This window comes from Crocuta crocuta, unplaced genomic scaffold (genome assembly GCF_008692635.1).
Source record: "Crocuta crocuta isolate KB4526 unplaced genomic scaffold, BGI_CrCroc_1.0 scaffold243, whole genome shotgun sequence".
Classification (NCBI taxonomy): Eukaryota; Metazoa; Chordata; class Mammalia; order Carnivora; family Hyaenidae; genus Crocuta; species Crocuta crocuta.
The window spans coordinates 2,047,258-2,072,685 of record NW_027529596.1 but is presented as its reverse complement, the minus strand read 5'-3'; the positions used below and the strand labels follow the sequence as shown (position 1 = coordinate 2,072,685).

The 25,428-nt window shown below is 48.1% G+C and overlaps 2 protein-coding genes across 2 annotated transcripts in view; both read right to left on the bottom strand.

Annotated features, from left to right (window-relative positions):
- CD247 (CD247 molecule) overlaps window positions 1–340 on the bottom strand; it is a 66,985-nt gene extending 66,645 nt beyond the window's left edge. The window contains exon 1 of the mRNA XM_077761792.1: window positions 143–340. Within this exon, the coding sequence (XP_077617918.1) occupies window positions 143–251 (109 nt within the window). The 5' untranslated portion in view covers window positions 252–340. The remainder of the gene's footprint in view (window positions 1–142) is intronic.
- A 15,199-nt stretch (window positions 341–15,539) lies between these two features.
- CREG1 (cellular repressor of E1A stimulated genes 1) lies at window positions 15,540–25,422 on the bottom strand. Its single transcript, XM_077761791.1, has 4 exons — window positions 25,247–25,422; window positions 21,814–21,933; window positions 20,397–20,581; window positions 15,540–17,040 (listed from the first exon to the last, which is right to left on the bottom strand). The coding sequence occupies exons 2-4, from the start codon at window positions 21,907–21,909 to the stop codon at window positions 17,037–17,039; spliced, it is 285 nt and encodes a 94-aa protein (XP_077617917.1). The 5' UTR covers window positions 21,910–21,933; window positions 25,247–25,422; the 3' UTR covers window positions 15,540–17,036.
- Window positions 25,423–25,428: the final 6 nt, after the last annotated feature.

The window sequence follows — 25,428 nt, the reverse complement described above, 5'->3', positions numbered from 1 at the left end:
TCAGCCGCCCCTCCGTTTGGGGAGGACAGGATTCGAAGAGACGCCAGCTCCTCACTACCGCCCCGGTGCTCCCCCGCCCCCACCCCTGCACCGGCACAAAGAGTTTCTGAAAGTTCCTTGCCATCGATCTGTCCGGCCTTACCTGTTCCTGGGAGCTGCGTCTGCAGCAGAGCCGTGACGACGAGCACCTTCCACATCACCTTGTCCCGTCCCCCGGGGTGGCGCCAGGAGGCCGAGGCTGTGGCAGCCATGGCTGGGACCCAGAAGACAGCCGGAGTCTCTGCTTTGTGCTGCTGCCTCCTCAGGAAGTGGAGGAGTGTGGGGCCTTTGAGAAGGCAGACACCTGCCAGCGGGGCCACGCAGCACACTCCCCCTTTCTTTCGGTTCATAGGCAGGAAGCTCTGGAGGTTTGAGGGTTAGAGGTGTGTGTGCACGCGCGTGTGTGTAAATTTTGCTTTTTCTTCCCTTTAACCATTGTTTTGCTCTCCTTTCTTCCTCATTTTTGACCCATTTTTATCTAATTCCTATCTTGATTGGTGAAGCCAGTTCCTAGGCAAATAGGAGTTCCCAACGCATGTAAGGGCAGTTTCCTAGACTTACCTATTTTATAGAGGTTGGTAAAATGGCAGAGCTCTGGATGCAGAGTCGAGATAAACGCAGAGACAGAATACCTGGGCTTTAGTGCCTATCTCTGCTACCCGTGTGCTGTGTGGCCTTCAGTAAGTCACTCACTGTCCCTGAACCTCAGTGTCCTTACCTGTAAAGCAAATTGCTGGAGTAGATCTGAGGCTGCACGTCCAAACTTGGCCTGAATTTGAACCACATAGTATTTCAAATGCTTTTGGTGGTTGCCAACATTGAAACATGGGCGTAATTTACAATAACAAAAAGATAAATACCCACAAATGAACATAAGAAGAAGTGTTAAGATCTATATGAAATAAATTTTAAAACATTACTGAAGAGTGCAGAAAGGACTTGGGTATAAGGAAAAGCATATGGTCTTCGATAATCTTAAGAAGACTACGATTCTCTGTAAACGAATCAATCCATTCCGCCAAAAATATCAACACATAAATATAACTCCTACAATTCAACAAGAAAACATAACGCAACTGAAAATTGGCCAAAGATCAAAATGGCTATTTCTCCAAAGAAGACAAGCACATGTGATGGAGTGCGACATCATTGGTCATTAGATCAACGTGTAGCAAACCTACAGTGGCATTGGCCATGGAAACATTGCTCTAGAGATGTCTCCTCAGGCAAGGGGCCCAAGAACAAAATTGGGCCTAGTTTTAAAAACTATTGGGAGCACACCAAAATAAAAAGCTTTTGTGCGGTGAAGGGAATTATCAATAAAATGACAAGGCAACCTATCGGATGGGAGAAGATATTTGCAAATGACATATCCATAAGGGCTTAATATCTAAAATACATGAAGAACTTCTACAACTCAACACCAAACACCCAACTAACCTGATTAAAAATGGGCAAAAGACCTGAATAGACGTTTTTCCAAAGAAGACATCCAAATGACCAAGAGATATATGAAAAGATGCTCAACATCACTCGCCATCAGGAAATTGCAAATTAAAACCACAATGAGGGGCACCTGGGTGGCTCAGTCAGTTGAGCATCCAGCTCTTGATTTCAGCTCAGGCCATGGTCCCAGGGTCATAGGATTGAGTCCTGTGTCAGGCTCCACGTTTAAGATTCTCTCTCCTCCCTCTGCCCTTCTCCCCTGCTCACTCTCTCTCTCTCACTCTCTCTCTCTCTCAAATAAAATTAAATAATTAAATAAAACGTTTTAAAAAAGACAATGAAATGTCATCTCACACCTGCCAGAGTGGCTAAAGTTAAAAACACAAGAAACTAGGGGTGCCTGGGGGGCTCAGTCGGTTAAGCGTCCGACTTCGGCTCAGGTCATGATCTCACAGTTCATGGGTTTGAGCCCTGCGTCGGGCTCTGTGCTGACAGCTCAGAGCCTGGAGCCTGTTTCAGATTCTGTATCTCCCTCTCTCTCTGCCCCTCCCCTGCTCATGCTGTCTCTCTCTCTCTCTCTCTCAGAAATAAATAAAAAACATTAAAAAAATTTTTTTAAACACAAGAAACTAGTGTTGAGAAGAATGGGAAGAAAAAGTAACCCTCGTGCACTGTTGGTGGGAATGTAAATTGATGCAGCCATTGTGGAAAACATGGATGTTTCTCAAAAAATTAAAAATAGGATTACCATATGATTCAGTAATTCCATTACTGGGTGTTTGCCCAAAGAAAAGGAAAACGGTAATTTAAGAAGATATATGCACCCCTATCTGTATTGGAGCATTATTTAAAATAGCCAAGATATGGAAGCAACCCAAGTGTCCATCCACAGGTGAATGGATAAAAAAGATGTGGTACATATATACTATGGAATAGAAGTCATAGAAAAGAGTGAGATCTTGCCATTTACAACAACATGGATGGATCTAGAAGGTATAATGCTAAGTGAAATAAGTCAACCAGAGAAAGACAAATACCGTATGACTTCACTCATATGTGGGAATGTAAGAAACAAAACAAATGAACAAAGAGAAAGAGAGACCAAAAGAAAAAAAAAAGTAAAAAAACCAGACTCTTTGATACAGAGAACAAACTGGTGGTTGCCAGAGGGGAGGGGAATTGGGGCCTGGCTAAAAGGAAAAATAAGAAGGAAAAAGAAACTAAAGTGAGATCCTACTTCACACCCCCTAGGGTGGCTAAAATAAGAAAGACCTTTAGCGTTGGCGAGGATGTAGAGAAATTGCGATCCTCATACATTGCTGGTGAAAATGTAAAATGATAAAGCCTTTGTAGAAAACAATTTGGCAGTTCCTCAAAAAGTCAAGCAGAATTGTCATATGACACAAAAATTGTACCTCTAGCCATGGCCCCAAGAGAATTGAAAACATATGTCCACACAGCATTATCCTAATAGCCTCAATTGGAAACAAGCCAGCTGGCGAAAGGTAAACAAATATGGTATATCCCCCAAATGGAATGTGATTCAGTCATAAAAAGGGATGAAGAGGTCTCTTTTTGGGGTGACAGAAACATTCTAGAATTAGATGGTGGGGATAGTGTACAACACAGTGAACATACTAAAAGTCCTTGAGATTACACTTTAAAATGGTGAATGTCACGTTATGTGAATTATATCTCAATACCAAAAAGCGCTAAAACAAACAATATTAGTTCTGTGCTTGCAAGTAATTTCTCACTGTCTACGGTTTGCTTTATGATTTTCTTAATGGTATTTTTTGATGAAAATGCTTTACTTTTGATGATACCCTATTAATCAACTTTTTTCTCTTATGGTTTGTGTTGCTTATGTTCTATACCCAATTTGTTGGGAGTTTTTAATCATGAAAAGAGGTTGTATTTTGTCAAAAGCTTTTTCTGCATCTCTCAGGCTCAAACTCTGACCTTCACCCTTCATTCTATTGATGTGCTGTCTCGTGGTTATGGATTTGCAAGTTTCAAACCATCCTGAAGTCCCTGGGCTAAATCCACGCGACCCTAGTGTCCAATTCTTTTAATGTGCTATTGAATTTGGTTTGTTAATATTCTCATTGAAAAGTTTTGTGACACCTGACACTAATATAACACTGTATGCTAAGTATACCGAAAATAAAACAAAAACGGGGCGCCTGGGTGGCTCAGTCTGTTGAGCGTCCGACTTCGGCTCAGGTCATGATCTCATGGTTCTTGGGTTCGAGCCCCGCGTCAGGCTCTGTGATGACAGCTCAGAGCCTGGAGCCTGCTTCAGATTCTGTGTCTCCCTCTCTCTCTGCCCCTCCCCTGCTCATGCTCTGTCTCACTCTGTCTCTCAAAAATAAATAAATTTGTAAAAAAAATTTTTTTAAATAAAATAAACACTTCATTAAAAAAGAATTGTTGTGTCTATATTTATCAAGGATATTGATCTAAAGTTTTCTTTTCTTATGATGTCGTTACTTGCCATTGGTGTTAGAGTAATGCTGACCTTGTAAAGTGAGTTTGAGAGAGTTCCTTCCTCTTCAGTTTTTTGGATGAGTTTGAGGGTTGGTGACTATTCTTGAAATGTTTGGTAGAATTCCCCAGGGAGAACATCTAATCCCAGGCTTTCCTTTGTTGGGAGATTTTTGATTATTGACTCAATCTCCACTCATTGGTCTGTTAAGATTTCCTATTTCTTCATGATTCGGCCTTGGTAGGTTTCTTGTTTCTAGGAAATTTATCCACTTCTAGGTTATCCAATTTGTTGGCATGTAATTGTTCATAGTGATTTCTTTCTTTTTTTTTTAATGTTTTTTATTTATTTCTAGGAGAGAGAGAGAGAGAGACAGCGTGAGCAGGGGAGGGTCAGAGAGAGAGGGAGTCACAGGCTGAAACAGGCTCCAGGCTCTGAGCTGGCAGTCAGCACAGAGCCCGACGCGGGGCACGAACCCATGAACCGCGAGATCATGACCCAAGCGAAAGTCGGACGCTCTACCGACTAAGCCACCCAGGCGCCCCCATAGTGATTTCTTATCATTTTTGTTCCTGGGGCACCAATTGTAAAGTCTCTTCTTTTATTTCTGATTTTATTTATCTGACTCTTGTCTCTTTTAAAGTCTAGTTAAAGTTTTCTCAATTTTGTTTTTGTCAAAACAAGCTATTAGTTTTGTTGTTCTTTTTCTGTTATTTCTCTGGTCTTTATTCCACTTATTTCTTCTCTGATTTTCATTTTTCCTTCCACTTGCTAACTCTGGGCTTAGTTTGTTCTTCTTTTTCTGCTTTCTTGAAGTGTAAGATTAGCTTGTTTATTTGAATTGTTTCTTAATGCGCGGTATTTATTACCATAAACTTCCCCCTTCGACCTGCTTTTGCTGCATCCCATAAGCTTTGCTATATTGTGTTTCCATTTTTTGTTTCAAGATATTTTTAATTTTTTTCTTTGATCCATTAGTAGTGCAGGAGTATGTTGTTAAGTTGCCACATATTTGTGAATTTTCCAGTTTTCTTCTTCTAATTGATTTCTGGTTTTATACCATTGTGGTCAGAAAAGACACTTGATTTGAACTTGACCTTCTTAGGTTTGCTAAGATTCGTTTTGTGACCTATCATGTGCTCTCTCCTGGAGAATGTTCCAGGTGCACTCGCTCTGGCTGGACGGAATGCTCTGCATATGCGTGATAGGTTCATTTGGTCAAAAGTGTGGTTCGAGTCCACCGTTTCCTTATTGACCTTCTGTCTGGATGATCTGTCTGTTGTTGAAAGCAGGGTATTGAACTCTATTATTATGGTTCCGTTGTCTAAATTCTCCCATCCGACCTGTTAGTAACCTACTTGGTTATATTTAGGTGCTCTGACATTGGATGTGCATACATTTGTGACTGTCATATCCTCTTGAAGAAATGACCCCTTTATTATTATGTGATGATCTTCTTTATCTTTGTTACATTTTTTGGCTTAAGGTCTATTTTGTCAGATATAAGTATAACTTACATCTGTGTAACTCTGCTCTCTTTTGGTTTTGACTTGCATGGAACACCTTTTTCTATCTCTTTATTTAAGCCCTTAAAACTGAGGTGAGTCTCTTACAGGCAGCATATAGTTGGGTCTTGCTTTTTTTTTTTTTTTTCATCCAGCCATTCTCTATTTTCTGATTGAAGAATTTAATTCATTTACATTTAGAGTTAATTGTTGATACTAATGTCATCTTATAACTTGTTTTCTGGCTGGTTTGTAGTTCCTTTGATCCTTCTTCCTCTCTCGCTTCCTTCCTTTGTGAACGGATGATTTTCTGTAGTGGTGAGCTTTGACTCCCTTCTTATCTTTTGTGAAGCTAGTATAGATTTTTGCTTTGTGTTTACCATGACACTTAAAACATCTTTTAGATATAACAGTCTAATTTATACTAGTAACAACGTCGATCACATACACAAACTCTACCCTTTCGCTCTCCCCTTTTATTTTTTTTTTTAATTATTGTTATTTCACTTAGAGAGAGAGGGAGGGAGAGCACAGGCAAGGGCGGAGGAAGGAGCAGAGACAGAGGGAGAGAGAATCCCAAGCAGGCTCTGGGCTGAGAGCTTGGTCCCAGAAACCATGAGATCATGACCTGAGCTGAAATCAAGAGTCAGACGCTTAACCAGCTGAGCCACTCAGGTGCCCCTTCTTTAATGTTTTTGATGTCCCAATCGACCCCTTTCTGTATTGCATATTTATTAAAATTATTATAGCTATAGTTATTTTTAATGCTCCTGACCTTTAACCTTTATACTAGAATTAAGTGGTTAACACGGCACCATAATACAGTATTAGGGTATTCTGAAATCGACTATACACTTACCTTAACTAGTGCATTGTACTTTTTTATGTTTCACATTACTAATTTCAGCTTAAAGGACTCCTTTTAGCATCTCTCCTGAGGCAGGTCTCCTGGCGGGGAATTCCCTCGGCTTTTGTTTGCCTGGGGAAATCTTTATTTCTCTTTCGTTTCTGAAGGTTAACTTTGCTGGATAGAGTGTGGTCGGCTGGCAGTTTTTTCTTTCAGCACTTTGAATATATCACCCTACTCTCTCCCTGCCTGTAAGTGCTCTGCTGATGAACTTCTAAGGGGTTTCTTTATAAGTTACAAGCTGCTTTTCTCTTGTTTTTGAGATTCTTTTTCTCTTTTTCACAGTATTACTGTGATGCTTCTCAGAGAAGATCTCTTTAATAGAGTTTGTTTTATGACCTGTGGGCTTCATAAACTTGGATTTCCAAATCTCTCCCCAGATTTGGAAGGTTCTTGGCCACTATTTCTTTCAGTGAGCATTCTGTCCCCTTCTCCTTCTCTTCCTCTAGGACTCCAATAATTCACAAGTGTGGTCTGTTTTTTGTTTTTTTTTTTTGCTTTGTTTTGTTTTCTTTTGTTTGGTTTTGGCTTTTTGCTGGCATCCCATGGATCTTATAGACTTTCTCCATTTTTTTCATTTTTTCCCTTTGTTCTCTGACTGGATCATTTCAAAGTTCCCGTCTTCCAACACACAGACTCTTTTTTTTCCTGTTCGATCTATTTTGCTGTTGAGGTTCTTTATTGTGTTTTTCATTCGTTGTGTTCTTCGGTCCCAGCATTTCTGTTTATTTTTTAAATTTCTCTTTGTGAAACATCTCATTGTGTTCATGTATCATTTTTAAAAAAATCTTTTAACATTTAGTTTATTTATTTTGAGACAGAGAAATACAGAGCATGAGCTGGGGAGGGGCAGAGAGAGAGGGAGACACAGAACCTGAAACAGGCTCCAGGCTCTGAGCTGTCAGCACAGAGCCCGACACGGGGCTCGAACCTACAGACCGTGAGATCATGACCTGAGCCGAAGTTGGAGGCTAAACCGACTGAGCCACCCAGGGGCCCCAGTGTTCATGGATCATTTTATCGATATCCTGAGTGGCCTTTCTGTGTTTTCTTGTAGCTCAGTGAGCTTCCTTAAAACATCTATTTTGAGTCCTTTGGTAAAAGCCAGCTCTTCATGCCTTTGGAATCAGCTACTAGAAGATTACTGCGGTCCTTTGGGGCTGTCATGTTTCAGTGATGTTTCATGTTCCTCGGAGTTTTGTGCTGCTGTCTTCACATCTGAAGCAGCCGTGACTTCCTCCAGCCTTACTCACTTCCATCAGCCGTGCTGGGGGCCCGGAGACTTTCCCCAACCTTCTGTAGATCTGTCTCTCCGGTCCACTCCCGGCTCCCTCCTGCGGCAGAATTCACACACTCGCAGGCCTCCTCTCAGCTTTGTGTCGGCCAGGCCACCTGCTGACAGCCTCCCTCTCGCTTTCTCAAGGGTGGTGCTAAAGCTCAAGTTTGTGGTCGCCCCTGGTCCACAGACTCAGGCTGGCCCTCGGGGGCGCGCCGGGTGGCCTGCCCGCGCTGCCGGCCAGAACCCCGGAGTCTGCGAGCGGGGCCCACGCCAAGGCATCTCAGCGGCTCACGGGCCGGCTTCCTGATGGACCCACCGGGCAGGAAGATCCACAGCCCTTTAACGGCCTCCGAGTGTCCTCTCCGCCCCCTCCCAGTCTCCCCCTGCGCCCCCATCGTGATTCAGGGGTCTGGATGGAAGAGAGAAGCGAGCCTCTGCAACAGCTTCCCGCACGGTGGGAAAGGCCAGCGCCCACTCCTGTGCTCTCACTGCCCCCACCGCCCCCCCCCCCCCAGGAGAAATCACAGGGGCCGAGAGACCTGAGCCACTCGGCGGGGGTGGACAACGCAAGGAAATCCAAGCTGTTCCTCTTTACCACCGACAGGGCGTTGCAACTTCTCCCCTGGCCTCTGGCCTCTGGCCTCCCACGAAGGCCCTGCTTTGATGGTCTGAGGCGGCCTTTTCCAGGGGCTCCCGGATGACGGCTGAGAGGAGCTGGCTCGTGGGCCGCTGTCGGGTCCACAGCGGGGACTGAGGTCCGTCTGCTTGTTACCGGGGGCGCAGGTGGGCAAGACTCCTCAGATCCCTGGGCGTGGGTGCTGGGGCCACGGCCCCACAGGGACGCTCTCGGGCATGGCCACACGCCGCACGTGAGCAGGGCATGGCGATGCCACTCCAAGTCTGCTTTGAGGAATCAGCTATTCCCTCTTGGTTACGGTCTTGGTGGGGCTGTCAGCTGCCGCGCATCAGCTGCGTCCTCCCTGGAGTTCACATCCCAGAAGAGTGAAACTGGCCCTGGACACAAGGCCTGTTCGCTTCCCCTGTTCGGACCCATCCCAGGAGCGGCTCGTTTTCTGTGACCCTATGGACACGGTCCGCTAAATTTCCTTTTCGCTTAAATTACTCAGAGTGAGTTTCTGTTGCCTGTCACCAAATGATCCTAACTTAGACCCCGAGGGTTGTGGAAGCTGCATTAGCTTCCTATTGCTGCACAGCAGATTATCACAAACTTATCACTGGTTGTTTTAAACTTGTGGCTTATGCTGCACAGCAGATTATCACAAACTTATCACTGGTTGTTTTAAACTTGTGGCTTAAAACAACGCAAACTTACTATTTCACAGCAACGTAGGTCGGAAGTGCAGACCCAGCATGACTGAGTTCTCTGCTCACGTTCCCATGAGGCTGAACTCAAGCACTTCTCAGCTGAGGCTCGGGAATCTGGGCTAAGGTCCGTGGCTGTTGGCAAAATCTATTCCCTTACAAATATGGAACCGAGGTCCCAACTTTCTTGTGAACTATTGGCCAGGATTGTTTTCAGAGCCCGGAGAACACCTGCAGCTCCTCGAATATGGCCCCATCGGCACATTCTCCCAGGCCAGCCAGAGCCCGTCTCTCACTTCTGCAACCAGCTTGAGAAAACTGCATCTAAAGGGTTTACCTGATTAGGTCAGGCCCACCCAGGATAACACCCCATAACTGCAGGAGTGATATCTCATCATATTCACAGGCACTTTCCATAAGCAAAGAGATTGTACAGGGCGTATACACCAAAGCGTGGAAATTTTGGAGGCCATCACGATCCCAAAGAGTAGCTGTAAGAAAAGATCCCCCTTCCTTCTTCCTCTGTGAAGATCAGGTGTGCCTGGTATCCATCTTTTAAAAAAAAAAAAAAATTTAATGTTTATTTAAAAATTTTTTTTAATGTTTTATTTATTTCTGAGAGAGAGAGAGAGCATGAACAGGGGAGGTCAGAGAGAGAGGGAGGTACAGAATCTGAAACAGTCTCCAGGCTCTGAGCTAACTGTCAGCACAGAGCCCGATGCGAAGCTCGAACCCACGAACCGTGAGATCATGACCTGAGCTGAAGACGCTTAACCGACTGAACCACCCAGGTGACCCAATGTTTATTTATTTTTGAGAGAGAGACAGAGTGTGAGTGGGGAGAGTCAGAAAGAGGGAGACACACAGTCTGAAGCAGCTCCAGGCTCTGAGCTGTCAGCACAGAGCCCAACGCGGGGCTCAAACCCACCAACCACAAGATCACAACCTGAGCCAAAGTTGGAGGCTTAACCGACTTAACCAGGTGCCCCTAAAATATTTTAAAAGGTGGCAAGGGATGGCGAACACAAGCTGGAATGTGGGTAAAATTAAAGAGCTGCTATCAGGGGAGGAGACGAATTCTAAGCAACTGCATATTGCTGTCTGTAGTCAAAGAACTTCCACGAGAAAAAGAACTTCCGCTTCAATTGGGACCTGACCTGTGGTGTCACACTCACGTATACGCCACATCGAACCTTCATTCTGACTCTGACTCAGTACGGTAGTCAATACTGGTGTACAGTCCCATTTTATAGTTAAGGAAGCCAAGACTTGGAAAAATGAAGTAATTTGCTCAAGGTCACAAGGCTGGTAAGTGGCCGGATCAGGACTGTAACTCAGGTTTTCTGGGTGCCGGTCCGCAGGGGCGGAAGAACACGAGACCCGGGTTCAAATCCAGCCCTACCACACTCTGGCTGAAGACGCGCTCCTCTCGGATGATTGAAGGAAGGAGTAAAATACCGTTTGTGCCCAGAAGAGAAGGCGTTGGGAAGAACTGGTCCCCTTTTACACCATTCCCATCGTTGGGAACATTCGCAACAAGTTCCTATGACTTATCCCCTCCTCCGACCCTCCCAGACAGCCTTCCCCTCAGTATGGTCAGCTGCTGTCCTGGGAAGGCACAGACCCAGGAGACGGCCCCCGCTTTGCTCTTACCTTGCTGGGTGGCCTCGACCAGATCACTCTACCTCTCTGAGCCTTGGTGTCCACAGCTCGAAGGCGAAGGGGCTGAACTCTGAGGTGGATTTTTTATTACTTGAGGCTGAAAAACATCCTGAGAAATAAATAGAGGTGGTGCAGCTCTTGAGGGCTGCCCGGTGCCGCTGTGCCTTGAAGGTCAGTAAGTACTAATCAGATAAAAAGTGGTCGTCTTCATCTGCATTTGTAATCAAAGCATTTTATTTGTGTTTGTGATCGCAAGTGCTTAAAAACTAAAGCGCTTTCTTCTTCTTGTCTTTAAAAGAAAGGAGGGGCGCCTGGGGGGCTCAGTCATCCGACTTCGGCCCAGGTCACGATCTCTCGGTTCATGGGTTCGAGCCCCACCTCAGGCTCTGTGCTGACAGCTCAGACCTTGGAGCTGCTTCGGATTCTGTGTCTCCCTCTCTTTCTGCCCCTCCCCTGTTCGTGTTCTGTCTCTCTCTCTCAAACAAATAAACATTAAAAATACATAAAAAGAAAAGAGAGGAAAGAGAGGAAAAAAGAGGCCAAACTAGAAGGCGCCCGTGTGTTGTCTTCTAGCTGGGAATGACCCTGACTATCACTCCCCTGCCTCTCCAGAGCCTCCCCCTTCAGCCCTGCACCACCTAGACTGAGGGAGCAGGCCTGAAGATGGTCTTGTATCCAGGCTTCCAGATAAGGGTGTAAAAAACCAACAAACACAAGAGACCCAAAATGGAGTCACTCATGCTAAGGCCACATCACCAAACCAAGGCTCGATAACCTAACCTAACTGCAGCTTCAACCTTCTCCACGAACAGAGTCTTAGCTGGTCAGCCTGGAATTTTCGGGTCAGCACCAGTGAGGTGATCTGCTCCATAGGCTCTTTCGTTCCCCCAAGGAGAGACAAAGTGATCCACTCCGTCGTTCTAGCTGCCCCTCCTGCCAGCAAGGAGCCTCCCTTGCTGGAGAGCCCCCGGGAGCCCCCCTCGACTTGCTGGGTGAGATGTTGCCTGATTCGGGAATCACTGGATACAGCCAACGTCACAGTTCACCGCTGGTTTGCAGGGCTCTGTCCCCTCCGATTGCACTGAAGGCTCTGGCTTCACGGGGCCTGCATTTTGCTCATTTGCAAAAGGGACAGACCAACTGAGCTTGAGTGGGATGGAGGCAGCTGGTGGCTCGGAAGCCGTCTCTCAGCCCGGCCTGGCCCTGGGCACCTCCTTCTACCAGTGCAGGCCTGTGTCCTGCTCGAGGAGCAAGTCTGAAGGGAGTCCAGCTCTGGGGGCTGCTGGGCAGGGACAGGTGGGTCCCCAGCTAGACCTCGGCGGCCCCTTAGGATGGTCACCAGCTGAAGGGAAAGGCGGCGTAGTTAAAATCGACGAACAGGGGCCCTGAACTTCAGCGGGGCAGCTGGCCGGGCCCTGGGATGGGAGGACCGGACAGGATGCCCCTGCTCTGGGCCACCTTCCCGGGACAGTTCACTGCAGCTCCATGGGGACCCCTAGCCTCCGCTGTTCACACTGCAGTCCCGGGCTGTTCTAGCTCGTGCCTTCAGGGCCTGACTCTCACGGGGTTTCTCCCCAGGACCCCAGGGCTGCCCCCCTCTCCTGTGCTTGGACACTCAGCACATGGTGGGGGGGGTCTCCCCCAGTGCCCAGTGGAGGCCAGTGACTGACACATGACAGGTGTGACCTTCTGGCAGTGTTATTACCGAGAAAATGGCCGGTTCTTTGCTCCTCTACGGGCTGACCATAGGTGGCCTCGGGCCATCCCGCGCTGTGACAGACACTGACCAGTGCCAACGGCCAACACCCCGTCCTAGGAATCACCCCCCACCTCCAGAGGGGACCTCTAGCAGAGCACTCGCTGAAGCCGCTCGGCTAAGTGGTTGAGTCAGGACTCCAGCACAGCCCTCTGGCTTCAGAGCTCACGCCCCTTCCTGTACTTGACACTGCCTGCCCCCAAAATGTCAGTGCACCGCCTGTGAAACGTGCATTCTTCTGATCTGTGACCTTTGCCATTTCTATGCCACACACCAGTGGCAAGATTTCTTCAAAGGACCCGTATGAACCAGCCTCTGAGAGGGGTCACTGGATTCTTAGAGACAGAGCTAAGGACCGAGTCTGACATGCGATGGGGTGAACGCCCCCCGGCTAACCATCTGGGGACTCCAATTCCCTCCCTGAAGGAAGGAAAATAATGTGTGTCCCATCTATGTCTTGCGCTTGTTGCAAGGATGAGCTAAGACGCTGTGTATGAACTTATTTTGTAAAATGAAGCCTTATGACATTCATCACTTCTATTTTCGAGAAAACTCATGGGTTGCCAATTGGTATTTGAAGCAAAGAAAAGCAACTAGCATTTGAGTTTTTAAATGTCCAATGTTACCAGTCACTTAAGAATTGTCAATTAAAACAGTGTTACTTTGACCTATCAAACTCAGTGCCCTGGGTGCGCACTATCCCATGTCGTTTGCGGGACTAATTGATAATCGATATAAATTCTTAGGAGCCATTTGAAACAAGTACTGACAGCTTTTGGCTTGGGAATTCCACACCTGGGAATCTCTCTAAGGAGATAAACAGAGATGTGGACTATACTCAGTGCATCAAGAGCTTTCTCTTATACCAGAGTGGAGTTGGAAGTCACTTAAATGTTCAAAAACTGGAGAATGAGGGGTGCCTGGGCAGCTCAGTTGGTTAAGCATCCGACTCTTGACTTCGGCTCAGGTCATGATCTTGTCCGAGCCCCACGTTGGGCTCTGTGCAGACAGTGCAGAGCCTGCTTGGGATTCTCTTTCCCTCTCTCTCTGCCTCTCCCCTGCTCGTGTTCAACATTTTTTAAAAAACTGGAGAAAGTGAAAATAGTCCTTAGCTTCTGTCTGCCCAGAGGGACCCAGCTCAGCCCCTGGGAGCAGCCCATTCCTAGGCACAGGAATTATTCACGAATGGCTCTCTCACCGGGAAAGATGTATCCACTTTGCTGGAAGATTAAATTGGCTGCAATGAAAACCAACACAGTGGAAAGTCTTCATCAGCCAGAAGATGAAGGCTGAGTTCTAAAGGAATATTTTAAGATCAATGAACTTCAACCACTTTGGCAAGGTTTCCTGCCACTGGAAACAGAGCGTTAACACAGACCGTTACTTGGTGCCCAGAGGACCCTAATCTACCGAAATACTCTGCAGCCATTCTAAGCGGTCCTCATGAATGGTTTCTGGTAACATAACAAGCTTATGCTTAAGTGAAAGGAGTGTGATACATGATCAATATACAGCAGGATCTTGATGACATTTAAATATTTCATGGACACTCGAATTGGAAGAAAACATCAAAATATTAGCAGCCATGCTGGCTGGTGAGATGATAAATTTTTAAACTTAAAAAAATTTCCATACACTTATCTTACAGTAAGTACTAAGGAAAAAAAACTAAGAAAAAGATAAAGTTTTAATCGTTGATTTATACCTCCTTTGATTCCAAAAAGCACTTAAGTTTTAATGCTCTCGTCAGATGAAAATGTATAAAGGTCTGCTCTGAGGTGACAGTTTGGAATTCCCCTAAAAAATACTGACCTACCAGCTTTGCACAAGCAGAATGTTATTTTTTTTGTTGTTACTAAAACTGAAAATGTGTCCCACTATAGGAAAGTAGACTCTGCTCTTCGATTACTTCGTGACCTCGAGTCTGAATATTACTAAGAAGGGAACCTAACATTAACAACCTCAAGCAGATTACTTATGCATTGATTTCATTGAACCCTTCCTCATTTCATAAAGGATTTTCCTCCACCCACTACATGCCTCCAAGGGATCTGAACCTGAACTACAAGACAGAGTAAAGGCCAATGATTGGCCATGGCCTGGCAAAGACAACAGCCTTGACCTGCTAAGCACAGATCCACAGCCAGGACAGCATCCGCCAACACAGCCACCTGGCCGCAGGCTCTGAGACAGAGAGAGAGAGAGAGAGAGAGAGAGAGAGAGAGACTCTAAAGCAGGCTGCAGGCTCTGAGCTGTCAGCACAGAGCCCGACGCGGGGCTCAAACTCACAGACTGGGAGATCATGACCTGAGCCGAAGTCGGACGCTTAACCAACCGAGCCACCCAGGCGCCCCTCTTCTTTTCTTGACCAGGGCCTGCCTTGGTCTCTGTGCCAGAGCCCATCCCCATGTGATACACTCACGCGCATATCTGGTTAAGGTGGGGACACTGTCCCACGTTTGCTGCAGGTGGAGAAGGGGCCCAAAGCAAACGACATGGAGGGAGCGATAACTTCATGAGAGCCTAGCAGCAGCAGGGGACCAGGCGCCTGCTTCTCCTCTTGCCCCTGCTGGGCGGACTTTACCCCAGCGTCATCTCATCAAAGCCATCCATCCACCCACAACCCGGCCCAGCGTGTCATTCTTAAGGGCCTGATAGCGTCTCCATAAAAGTGGTCTACAGTGCCCTCTGGTGGTCGGTCCGAACATAACAGAGACCTAGTGTTCACATTCAACTGCCAAGGAATCTCCAGCACCAGGTATGAAAAAGTGGTTGACTTTCCTATGTGATGACTGGATCTTAGCTGAATACAGATATGTCTTTATATGGTATCAAATGATGAAGACAAAAGTCACAATCGGCGGGTAAAGGAAGAAAAACAGATACCCATCATCGACCAAATTCTATCACAAGGGGCCTCAGCATCTGAGGCCCAGAGGAAAGTCCCTCGACGAAGGCTGCATTTGGGCCACCCCCAAATTTTGGGACACGATGGGCTGTTTGCCAATGGAAAGAGTCGAATTATTCATTGTGAGCTCTGAAACAGCCGAGGGCTGACTTAACAGCATGCTAACATAAAGATGCAGAGTGTAATAAATCCTAACATCTATGTTTAACAAAATAAATCCAACACATTTCAGGAAAATGATGCTTTTAATTATTTTGAGTAAAAACCCTATTTTCCCCAGTTTAATAGGAATCATTTTTATTAATCAAAAGCTGCTTGCTGGATTTTAGGTTAGTTCATTCCGTAGTTTTCAAACATAATGACTCATATTCAACTTCCTTCCTCTTAGAGAACATCGCAGCGGCTTGATTCCTGACACACTTCTTAACAAGGGGTCTGACAGCATCTTCAGAAATCATAGATGTAGGCAATAAAAGCAGTTTCTTTTCTGAAGAAACGCGATTTTTTCAAAAAAATCTTTAATGTTTATTTTCGAGACAGAGCATACGCGCAGGGGAGGAGCAGAGAGAGAGAGGGAGACCCAGAATCCAAGGCAGTCCCCAGGCTCCACGCTGTCAGCACAGAGCCCGACGCGGGGCTCGAACCCATGAACTGTGAGATCATGACCTAAGCTGGATGCTCAACCAACTGAGCCACCCAGGTGCCCCCTGAAGAAATATGATTTTAACTCATGTTATCTTCTCCCCGATGACCCGATTTAGGTAGCAACAAAATGGGCTCCATCGACTCAGAGCAGCTGAGGAAGCTGTCGGCCGCTGCTGAGAGCAGCATTATTTAACAAGCTACAGAGTGCGCTTTGCAGCAGCGGGTTAGGGACCTGGCGTAAGCCGGTCTGTGCCCAGGAAACCTGACTTACAAAGCAGAGAAACGACTTACACAAAATTCTCTTCATCCTTCTCCTTTCTTCCGCAAGCCCATTTGGGGGCAAAAAGTAAAATAATGTGTACATGCGTGTAGGTGTGTGTTTTGAGCAGAGGACACTGATTATACAGTGTCCACTTGGGGTGAGATGAAATTTGGAGACACTTTTAGGAACTTCTCTTGTTCTAGGTCATTATCACTTTAGACTGGAACAGTGGAAAAAGAAGTTCTTTTATAAGGAAGGGCTCTGCCCTGCGCTGGATCACCACCACCCAGGACTGTCAGGCACAAAGGGACCGAGAGGAGGAAGGTCCGCTCGTGGCTCACGGCGGTCTGGCCTGGCCACATACCTGCGGACGCACAGTGACACGACCAGCCCTGCCGAATGGGCGCGGGCAGCGATGGCACAGCCGTGGGTGGGCGAGGTCCTCTCCCCGGCCCGGCGCTTCCGGGAAGCACCCACGCGTGGCACCTTCAAATGCCAATGGGCGATCTAAACCTGGCGCCGGCCCCTCTTCAAGGAGCCCCGTTGGAAGACTATCTGGAATGGACAGAACAAAGCTTCTGGGATCATAATGAAAGGCACACCTCTATGAAAATGCCTTCAAAATTAAAAAAAAAAAAAAATCCAGCAACCACATCCGCAAGAAATCCAGGAAGAGTCCAGCCCTATTTTGTAAGCAAGCAAGCAGATCAGCGTGTGCAGCTGGGCAACGCCCCACAGAGGCACGTCGAGCCCTTCCGGACTGTGTGGGCAACCTAAGCAACCTCCCGGGTGCCGCCGACTTCGCCGTGTTCTGCCTCACCTAGAGACGGGAAGAGAGGGAGAGGTTAGCTGTGAAACGAAGCTGACGGCCCTTACAAGGTGGTCACTCCAGGGACTGGCGACGGAAAGTCCCGACCCAGAGGGTAAGGTTTGGAGCTAACTTCAGCCGCGCCCGGTGAGGGAGACCAGGCAAGGTGGTGGCTTAGAGGTGCCGGGGAACCTTCAGGAGGCCTGGCTGAGCACCCCGCGGCTCAGGCTCAACAGTGACAGGGGGCGACGGCCAATACCCATGAGAAGTGCCCACTCAGGGATGCCCGCAGGGGCGCCGCGTGACCGTGGAGCCTTCCAGTCCACATGCGCATGGGCTCCTGGCCTGGACCCAACGGTCCGATGAGCCACACCCGGTTCAGTCCAGCCCCACATCAGCCCTACTAAGTGGCGTTTGCGTTTGCACGGAAGCCTTCTCCACACTCCATCAGAGTCCGACAGACTTCAGACACCGACGCTTTAGGGTATTTAGAGAAGGAACATCTTCCAAAACTGGGCTGGGCAGGCCGGCCCCGGTGGCTGCCATTCGGTAAAGCTCCGGAAAGCCTGCGAGGCCCCCGGGAGTGGGTCCCCCCAGGGCGGGCAGGCTCTCGGCCCTTACAGACATCACTGTCTGCGGTGGGTAGGATGGAGAGGGGCCCACCCCCGGACTGCGACAGGGACAGCCGGGAGTCAGACGTGTCCCGACAGGTGTAAGGCTACGACCCCCAGGATTCGGGGGTCCTGCCTCAGAAGGGGTCAGGTCCTGGTCTAGACTTTGGTCGTCCTCTCCGAACGGGGAGATGCCCCCTCTTATCTCTGAGCTGCAGAGACGCCCACTAGTCTGTAATAAAGTGGGAACCTCAAGTTTATCTATTTTACTCACTTATTCAACATGGAGACTCGGGCGAACACATGTTTGTTATTAAAGCAAGCACTCCCTTGGGCATGTTATTTATACAAAAATAACTGCACATGAGAGACTGTCATGTCTTATAAAAGTAAACTTTAACCTCGCAGAGTGGGCCAGTCACCGTACGGGCCACCCTCATGGATAAGTCACTGCCCGGTCACAAGGCTGCAAGTGCCGCGTCCATATTCCTACAAAGTCAGGTGGCTTTGCCCGTTCCGAAGAGATTCGGTGGCCTGGGCCTCTCCCCTGCACACACAGACGCAAAATAAACACCGCCGCTGCTGGCTTCTTTACTCAAACAAAGGAGCTGACAATCTTGGTCTCAAAACGTCAGCCTGACAAGTAGCCAGTGGTTACTCAACACCTGCCCTGGGCCGCACGCTGTCCTGGGCCCTGTCTGGGACTGAATGACTGACTGGCTAAATAAATAAAACCCGAGGGGCGCCTGGGTGGGTTAGTCGGTTAAGCGTCCGACTTTCGCTTAGGTCATGATCTCGCAGTTCGTGGGTTTGAGCCCCGCGTCGGGCTCTGTGCTGACTGCCCGCTCGGAGCCTGGAGCCTATTTTGGAGTCCGTATCTCCCTCTCTCTCTGACCCTCCCCTGCTCACACACTCTCTCTCTCCTAGAAATAAATAAAAATATTTAAAAAAAAAACAAAAATAAAAAAAATAAAACCCGAGCTTTGCCATGAAGAGATTTACAGTGGTGACGGAGAACAGTCGACCATCGTGGGTGGGGGCCCCGGGGCCAGGATGCCGGGTCTCCATCCGGGCACCAGCACATACTGGCTGTCAGACTTCAGGCAAGATTCTAACTCGTCTGTGCTCCAGCTCTCCACCTTCCAGACGAGGAGAAACACTACCGAGGGGCCGGCGGGGCGGGGCAGGGAGTACGCAGCAGCCAGTACCGGCCCCCCGGGCACCAGCTGCTATCACTGCTGCTGCGATCGCCGGCTGCTGGGCCCTGAGGATGCCGGCTACGAGTGACCCGCGGCAGCCGGGAAAAGCCCCAGTCCTGTGTGTTCCTTCCTTTGAACCCTGACCTAATTTCGAAGGCTCTGATCACACCCTTTTCCCCTGTTCTTTTCCCATTTTCAGGCTATTTTCTTCTTTGTTTTCTCCCAGGGCCCCCTGGGTGTCAACCTTCCCACGCCCAAGTGTCCACTTCCCGGTACGTGTCCCACACGGCCCCCAGCACCGGGGCTGACGGGCACAGGCCGCACGCTCAGCCTCAGATGTGGACGTGTGCCCAAGTCTGGTTCTCATGGGAAAACGCCACCATCGGCCAGAACCGGGCTCCAGCCGGGGCCCCAAAGCATAGCCTTAAAACAAGGTCTCAGGCGCACCTGGGGGGCTCAGTCAGTTGAGCGTCTGACTTGGGCTCAGATCATGATCTCACGGTTTGTGGGTTCGAGCCCCGTGTCAGGCTCTGCGCTGACAGCTCGGAGCCTGGAGCCTGCTGCCTGCTTCAGATTCTGTCTCCCTCTTTCTCTGCCCCTCCCCCACTTGTGTCGTCTCTCTCTCTCTCTCTCTCTCTCTCAAAAATAAATAAAACATTAAAAAAAAAAAAACCAAGGTCTCAGCCTGCAGAGATCAGGGCTCTGTGAACTTAGATGGAAAAAAGTTTTCATTTTCATTAACCTCTACCTGTAATTTATCATTTCCTTCAATGATGAACTTAGGCAATTAATGCCAGTGGTGATAGCATTGTCTGTGACCGTCACCAACAGAAATAATCACGGTTACTTTCACATCATGTTAGAGCTGTCACAGATGCCTAAAATAATTCAGTCCTCACTACTCAGAAAGTAATGTTACAGACTCACTACTAAATCTTATTTTACTATGTTCACTAGAAAGTCACCATATTTTAAAAAAGTCAACATATTGCTATACCCACACATTTAAAAATATTTTTATAAGTGCATTTCAGTACATCTCAGGACATTACGTTATATTCATATAATGTATGAATGTATATTTTTGCAAATTTATTTCAACACATTCAATACATTACATTGAATACAATATAGGTGGTTTCCACTGTATTTCCTATGTATTTTATACTCCTTTTTTTTTTTAATGTTTCATTTATTTCTGAGAAAGAGAGAGAGAGAGAGACAGCGTGAGCAGGGGAGGGTCAGAGAGAGAAGGAGGAACAGAATCCGAAGCAGCTCCAGGCTCCGAGCTGTCAGCACAGAACCCGACACAGGGCTCGAACCCACGAACCGTGAGATCATGACCTGAGCCGCAGTCGGACGCTTAACCGACTGAGCCACCCAGGCGCCCCTATATTTTATATTCCTAAAAAACGTTATTCTGAGGGGGGAATCACAGGCTTTCCCAGCTTGCCAAACGGGTCCCCTGGTATAAGGAACGGGTAAGAGCCCCCTGGCTTTAAAAGATTGAGGGCCACTAATAGAAGCTGCAATATAAGAAAGATGTGTCAATACTTACTGAAGCGTGACATTATAATATTCCTCGGGTGTCACTATCTTGGGGCCGCCGAAGTAGTCCAGGACCCAGATGTTGGTTATATTCAACTTCGCAAAGAACCAGTTGTGGCTGGAAGGCCACGTTTTCATCTCAGGGTGTCGGACAAACAGCGACTGCTTGGCAAAGTCCATTTCCGTTCCATTCACCTAAAGGACATATGGGAAGTAAACGACTCGCAGCAGCAACCCTGTTGAGGATGGCTACAACTCCTAAAGTGTTTATTTAGTTATAAACCCTGCTCTTCCACTTCAGGCATCAAGAGAGAACGAAGCAAGCACGCAGAAAGGTAGAAACCAACACAGTTCAGAGGTTGCCGGGAAGAGATTGGCTGAAGTGGGGACCCATCGCGAGCGCAGGCTTCCACACGGCAAAGTGTTCGGGTGCCTGTGGCGGAGAACACGTACCCCAGGACAAGCCCATCTGAAACACGGAGACGCAAATTCACAAAAGATAAACGTCTTTCGAAGAAGCACGGTGGAACGCAAGGGCATCTGCCGCCCCTCCTTTCTCCGGTGACCTTCAGCCACAGAGATGCGTCCGCACGGGATTTCCAGACCATAAATCAAACTTGTCTCGGGTAATCATGACTGACAACATCAACAAGCACAACATCAATAAGCACGTGTGCTGGCTCGGCAATCAGATCAGGGCTAGGGCACCTTACCCCGCGCCCTGCAGTAACCATCCCACGGTCCAAACCCGCGTCTAGGATCTAGTTGTGGGCATCCCTCTCATAGCTCACATGGTATGCTCTCTGCCTTAAGCCACTGAGAAAATACGGAGACAAGGAACCCACACGTGGGAAATACCCTGCGGCGACCGGCATGGCCGGGGGGCAGAGAGCTTTGGTTGAGCAGATGCGCCTTACGGAGCTGCTACATCCGTTTGGCTTCCAATAACAGTTCACTTCCGCATAAATACCTTATTGACACCTACATGAAATGAACTGATTTAAGCCTCTCGATTTCATGAAATTACAGATTATCTCAATCACAAATCATTTTACTCTTAAAATATCTCCTTTCATTGTTAATAGATGAGGCTCTTTTTATTTATTTATTTTGAGAGAGAGAGAGAGCGCGCGCACGCAGGAGCAGGGCAGGGGCAGAGAGACAGAGACAGAGAGAGAGACTGAGGAGAGAGAGAGAGAGAGAGAGAGAGAGAGAGAGAGAGAGAGAGAGAGAGAGAGAGAGAGAGAGAGAGAGAGAGAGAGAATTCTAAGCAGGCTCCACCCTGAGGTCGGGGCTCCCTCTCATGACTGCGAGATCACGACCTGAGATGATATCAAGAGTCGGACGCTTAACCGACTGAGCCACCCAGGCGCCCCAGATGATGCTCTTCTAAAACCCGTCTCCATTCAAGGGGGATAACCACTCACCTTGGTAACAGTCCCTGACAGTATTATGTGAGCACAGAGGGGACTCTGGGGATCAAATCCCTGCTTTTGGCAGAAGTTAGTCTGTGCCAAAGACATGGTCAGAGTAGCATGTGGATCCGCCTGCAGAGAGAAAATAAAGATCTTCCTGTGTGAAATACGATCTCTGGAGAGGTAATACATTTCACAAGTCAGATCCGCATGGACCCTAGAGCTGCGCACTCTCCCATGAAACAATGAATTGTCAAACACCACCGACCACTTGAGAAAATTACTTGTTGGGTAGAAACTGATCTTGACCTTCCCTCCCAAAAAGCAGGGGGTAGGGTTCCTGATTTAAAATGAACTAAGAATTATTTTAACACCCTTTTTTTCTTAAGCCTTTAATGTGTTTCATCCTCGCCAGAGAAATTACAATTACAGTACCACCCAAATTCAAGGCTGGTCTAGGGCTTTCATTGAAAGATCTAAAGGGTTAGACTCTAATATGAGACTAGTGCATAAAAATACCATAGTTGTTGAACTAGCTAACTGTACAGTGTAAGCAGGAAAGTGGCTGACTCATGATCTTGGTTATCTTATGCTAGCAGAAATTGTCATGTGATTTCAAAACTGGAGAAGTTCATTCCTGTCTTAGCAAGAAGAGAGGAACACATGGACTCAAAAAGCGAAGCAAGCAGAACTCTCCATTCTTTCTTATTCAGAATCAGCTTCATGGAAGACGCTGCTGACGGACTGCAGCGGAATTCACACAGTGCCTCTAGTGCTTTAAACAGCTCGCACGGAAAATTCTGCCATCTCACGGTGACCTATCACAACAATGCGTACAATGGCAACTCCTAGAAATCATTTAGCCAAACGTCCATGGTCTATATACCACGAGGCAAGGCGCCATAGGAGGGCCCCCCCCCCCATAAAAGGTCCTTTCTCTGGGACTCTATAATCGGGTTGTAAAGTCAGACATAAACAAAACTTAAATAATGACACAGAAGAGATCAGAAAGCAGTAGATACCTAATCGTCAAGTGAACGGTACAGTTTAGGGCGAGGAGATGTCAACATAGCCTGGAATGATATGGACACTACAGGGAGCCTCGTAAGATTTTCAAAATCAGCACAGAAGTGGGATGATGCATAAAAGGTAAAGGGCCTTTCAGAAACAGAACTGGGAAAATGTGGGACAGGACTATAATGAGAAACCCAATCTGCTTGAGAGAGAGGTGTTTTTTTTTTTTTTTTTAATGTTGTATTTATTTCTGAGAGAGAGAGAAACAACATGAACAGGGGAGGGGCAGAGAGAGAGGGAGACACAGAATCTGAAGCAGCTCCAGGCTCTGAGCTGTCAGCACAGAGCCTGACACGGGGCTCTGACCCACTAACCGTGAGATCATGACCTGAGCTGAAGTCGGACGCTTAACTGACTGAGCCACCCAGGCACCCCTGAGAGAGAGGTTTTGAAGGGGGGAGTGGCTAAACTCCAGCTAAGGAGTCAGAATTGTATTCTATAGGCCAGTGTCTGTGCTTTCCAAGAACCACCTGTCTGGGGAGCTTGTTAGAATGCTGATTTCTGGGCTCCGGTCCCAGCCCTGGTGTTTGTATTTTTAACAAACATCCCAAGTGAATCATATGCGCTCTGGGCAGCCAGATGTTGCTCAAGGTTTCTGAGCAGAGGGAAATGCTGAGTGGCATGTGATCTGGTGGGCAGGGTGACAGGGAGAAGACGGGGTCAGAGGCAGGAGAAAATATAAACCAACCTGCCAGGTTCACTGACAGAATCAGAGTCAGGCTAATTCTGATGTGGCCACACCTTTTCACTGCCGTCACGGACACCCGAAATCCTGGATGGGTTTCTTACACGGTCTCTCTAGACACGTCAAAGACCTGGGCTGGAGTTCTACCTGGCAGCCATTAGTGGCTGGTCACAGGTGAGTCCCTGCACCTCTTCATTTTCCTCCCTCCTGCGATGCCGATGACGGTATCAGCCCGAGTTTAAATGGGATCGTGGGTAGTAGTTGCTCTCCATCCCCTCTCCCTCATTAGAAGCCTTAGGGAGCGACTGGGGAGTTGTTTTTTTTATGAAATACCTCGGCACTGTATTTTTAAAAGTCTTCCCAGGTGACTGTGTTTGCAGCCAAGGTTGAGGATCACTGACTGAGGGAATGAGCTTCCTTTGGGCAAATGACTAAGAGAGTGGAGGGGGCTGGGAGTAAGGGAAAGGTGAACACAGGTGGAAGGCCCTAGAAGGAGCCAGCTGTTTCTGGTTTTGTTCCAAGAATTCAAGCCTCCAGGGCCACAAATCTTCCAAGAAGTTAAAAATCCAGATGTGGGGGCACCTGGGTGGCTTAGTCGGTTAAGAACCTGACTTCAGTTCAGGTCTTGACCTCCTGGTCTGTGAGTTCGAGCCCCGCATGGGGCTCTGTGCTGACAGCTCAGAGCCTGGAGCTGCTTCTGTGTCTCCCTCTCTCCCTGCCCGTCCCCTGCTTGCCCTCCTTCTCTCTCTCCCTCTCAAAAATAATAAACATTAAAAAATTAAAAAAAAAATCCAGATGTGTAAGTGAAATCTCAAATTTCGAATGTTGGTAACTACAACAGCCCCACCCACGGGGAATACAACCCAAGCCCCCAGCGGATGCCTGCCTGAAACCCTGGATAGTACCCAGCGTCACATCTACTATTCTTTTCCTACACACACACCTGTGATAAAGTTCAGTTTATAAACTGGCCACAGTAAGAGATCAGCAACGACAATAGAAAGAACTCTACTGTAACAAAAGTTATGTGGATGTGCTCTCTCAAAAGATCTTCTTGTTCTGTACTCACTCCCCCTCCGACGATGACCCAGGGTCAAATGCCCACATGACGAGATGACACGGGGCGGCTTTTGCAACCGAGCCCTGGGCACTGCGGACTGTAAGACAATAACGCAGGAGGGTCATCTGCTTCTAGAATGCACTTGACTTCAGGTGAGGTGAAACCCGGATAATGGGGACCACCGCAATCCAAACTCGTTAACAACCAGACAGAACTCCGTGGACCCCAGGAAACTGGTCTGGGGGACACGGGCAGCTCGCGTGCCACCACTCTGTGTCCTGTATATTGACGGCAACCAGACCTGGCATAAAATTCCAGTCTGGCTACTGGCTTTGGGCAGTTGAGGTAACCCGTCTACGCCTCAGGTCCTGCCCGGAGCCCGGGGCCGGACTCGGTGCGCCGTCGCGCCGTCTGGGGAGGGCAGTGCAAACCCGGCCCCGCCACAAACGGCGGGCACAGCCTGACCCACAGCCCTCGGTCCGTTCCGCTCCTGACGGGGAAGGTCGCGTCGCCGGAGCCTTTACAAACTGCGTTAATCACTCACGACGTGTCTTAGCTTCTTGCTGGGAAAGGAAAACGCGTAACTCACGAGGAAGGGCAAGCCCTGTAGACTNGGCCTGGCTCACCTGCAGGTTGCCCACCGCCTGCTGCAGCGGGCTCAGGTAGAAGTAGGGCACGCCGCTGCCCGCGCCCGGCGGCCCGTCGCTGAGCGAGAGCACGTCGGCGAAGGCCCGGCCGCGCACCGCGGGGTCCGTGGAGAGGGTGGCCAGGGCGCCCCAGTCGCAGACGTGCGTCACGAAGCGGGCCA

Excerpts from the sequence above, each read along its gene's own strand:
- CREG1 (XM_077761791.1), bottom strand. The coding sequence starts at position 21,909 with ATGTCTTTGGCACAGACTAACTTCTGCCAAAAGCAGGGATTTGATCCC. Across the intron at positions 20,582-21,813 it reads TGTCAGGGACTGTTACCAAG|GTGAATGGAACGGAAATGGA; the intron begins GTGAGTGGTTAT and ends TATGTCCTTTAG.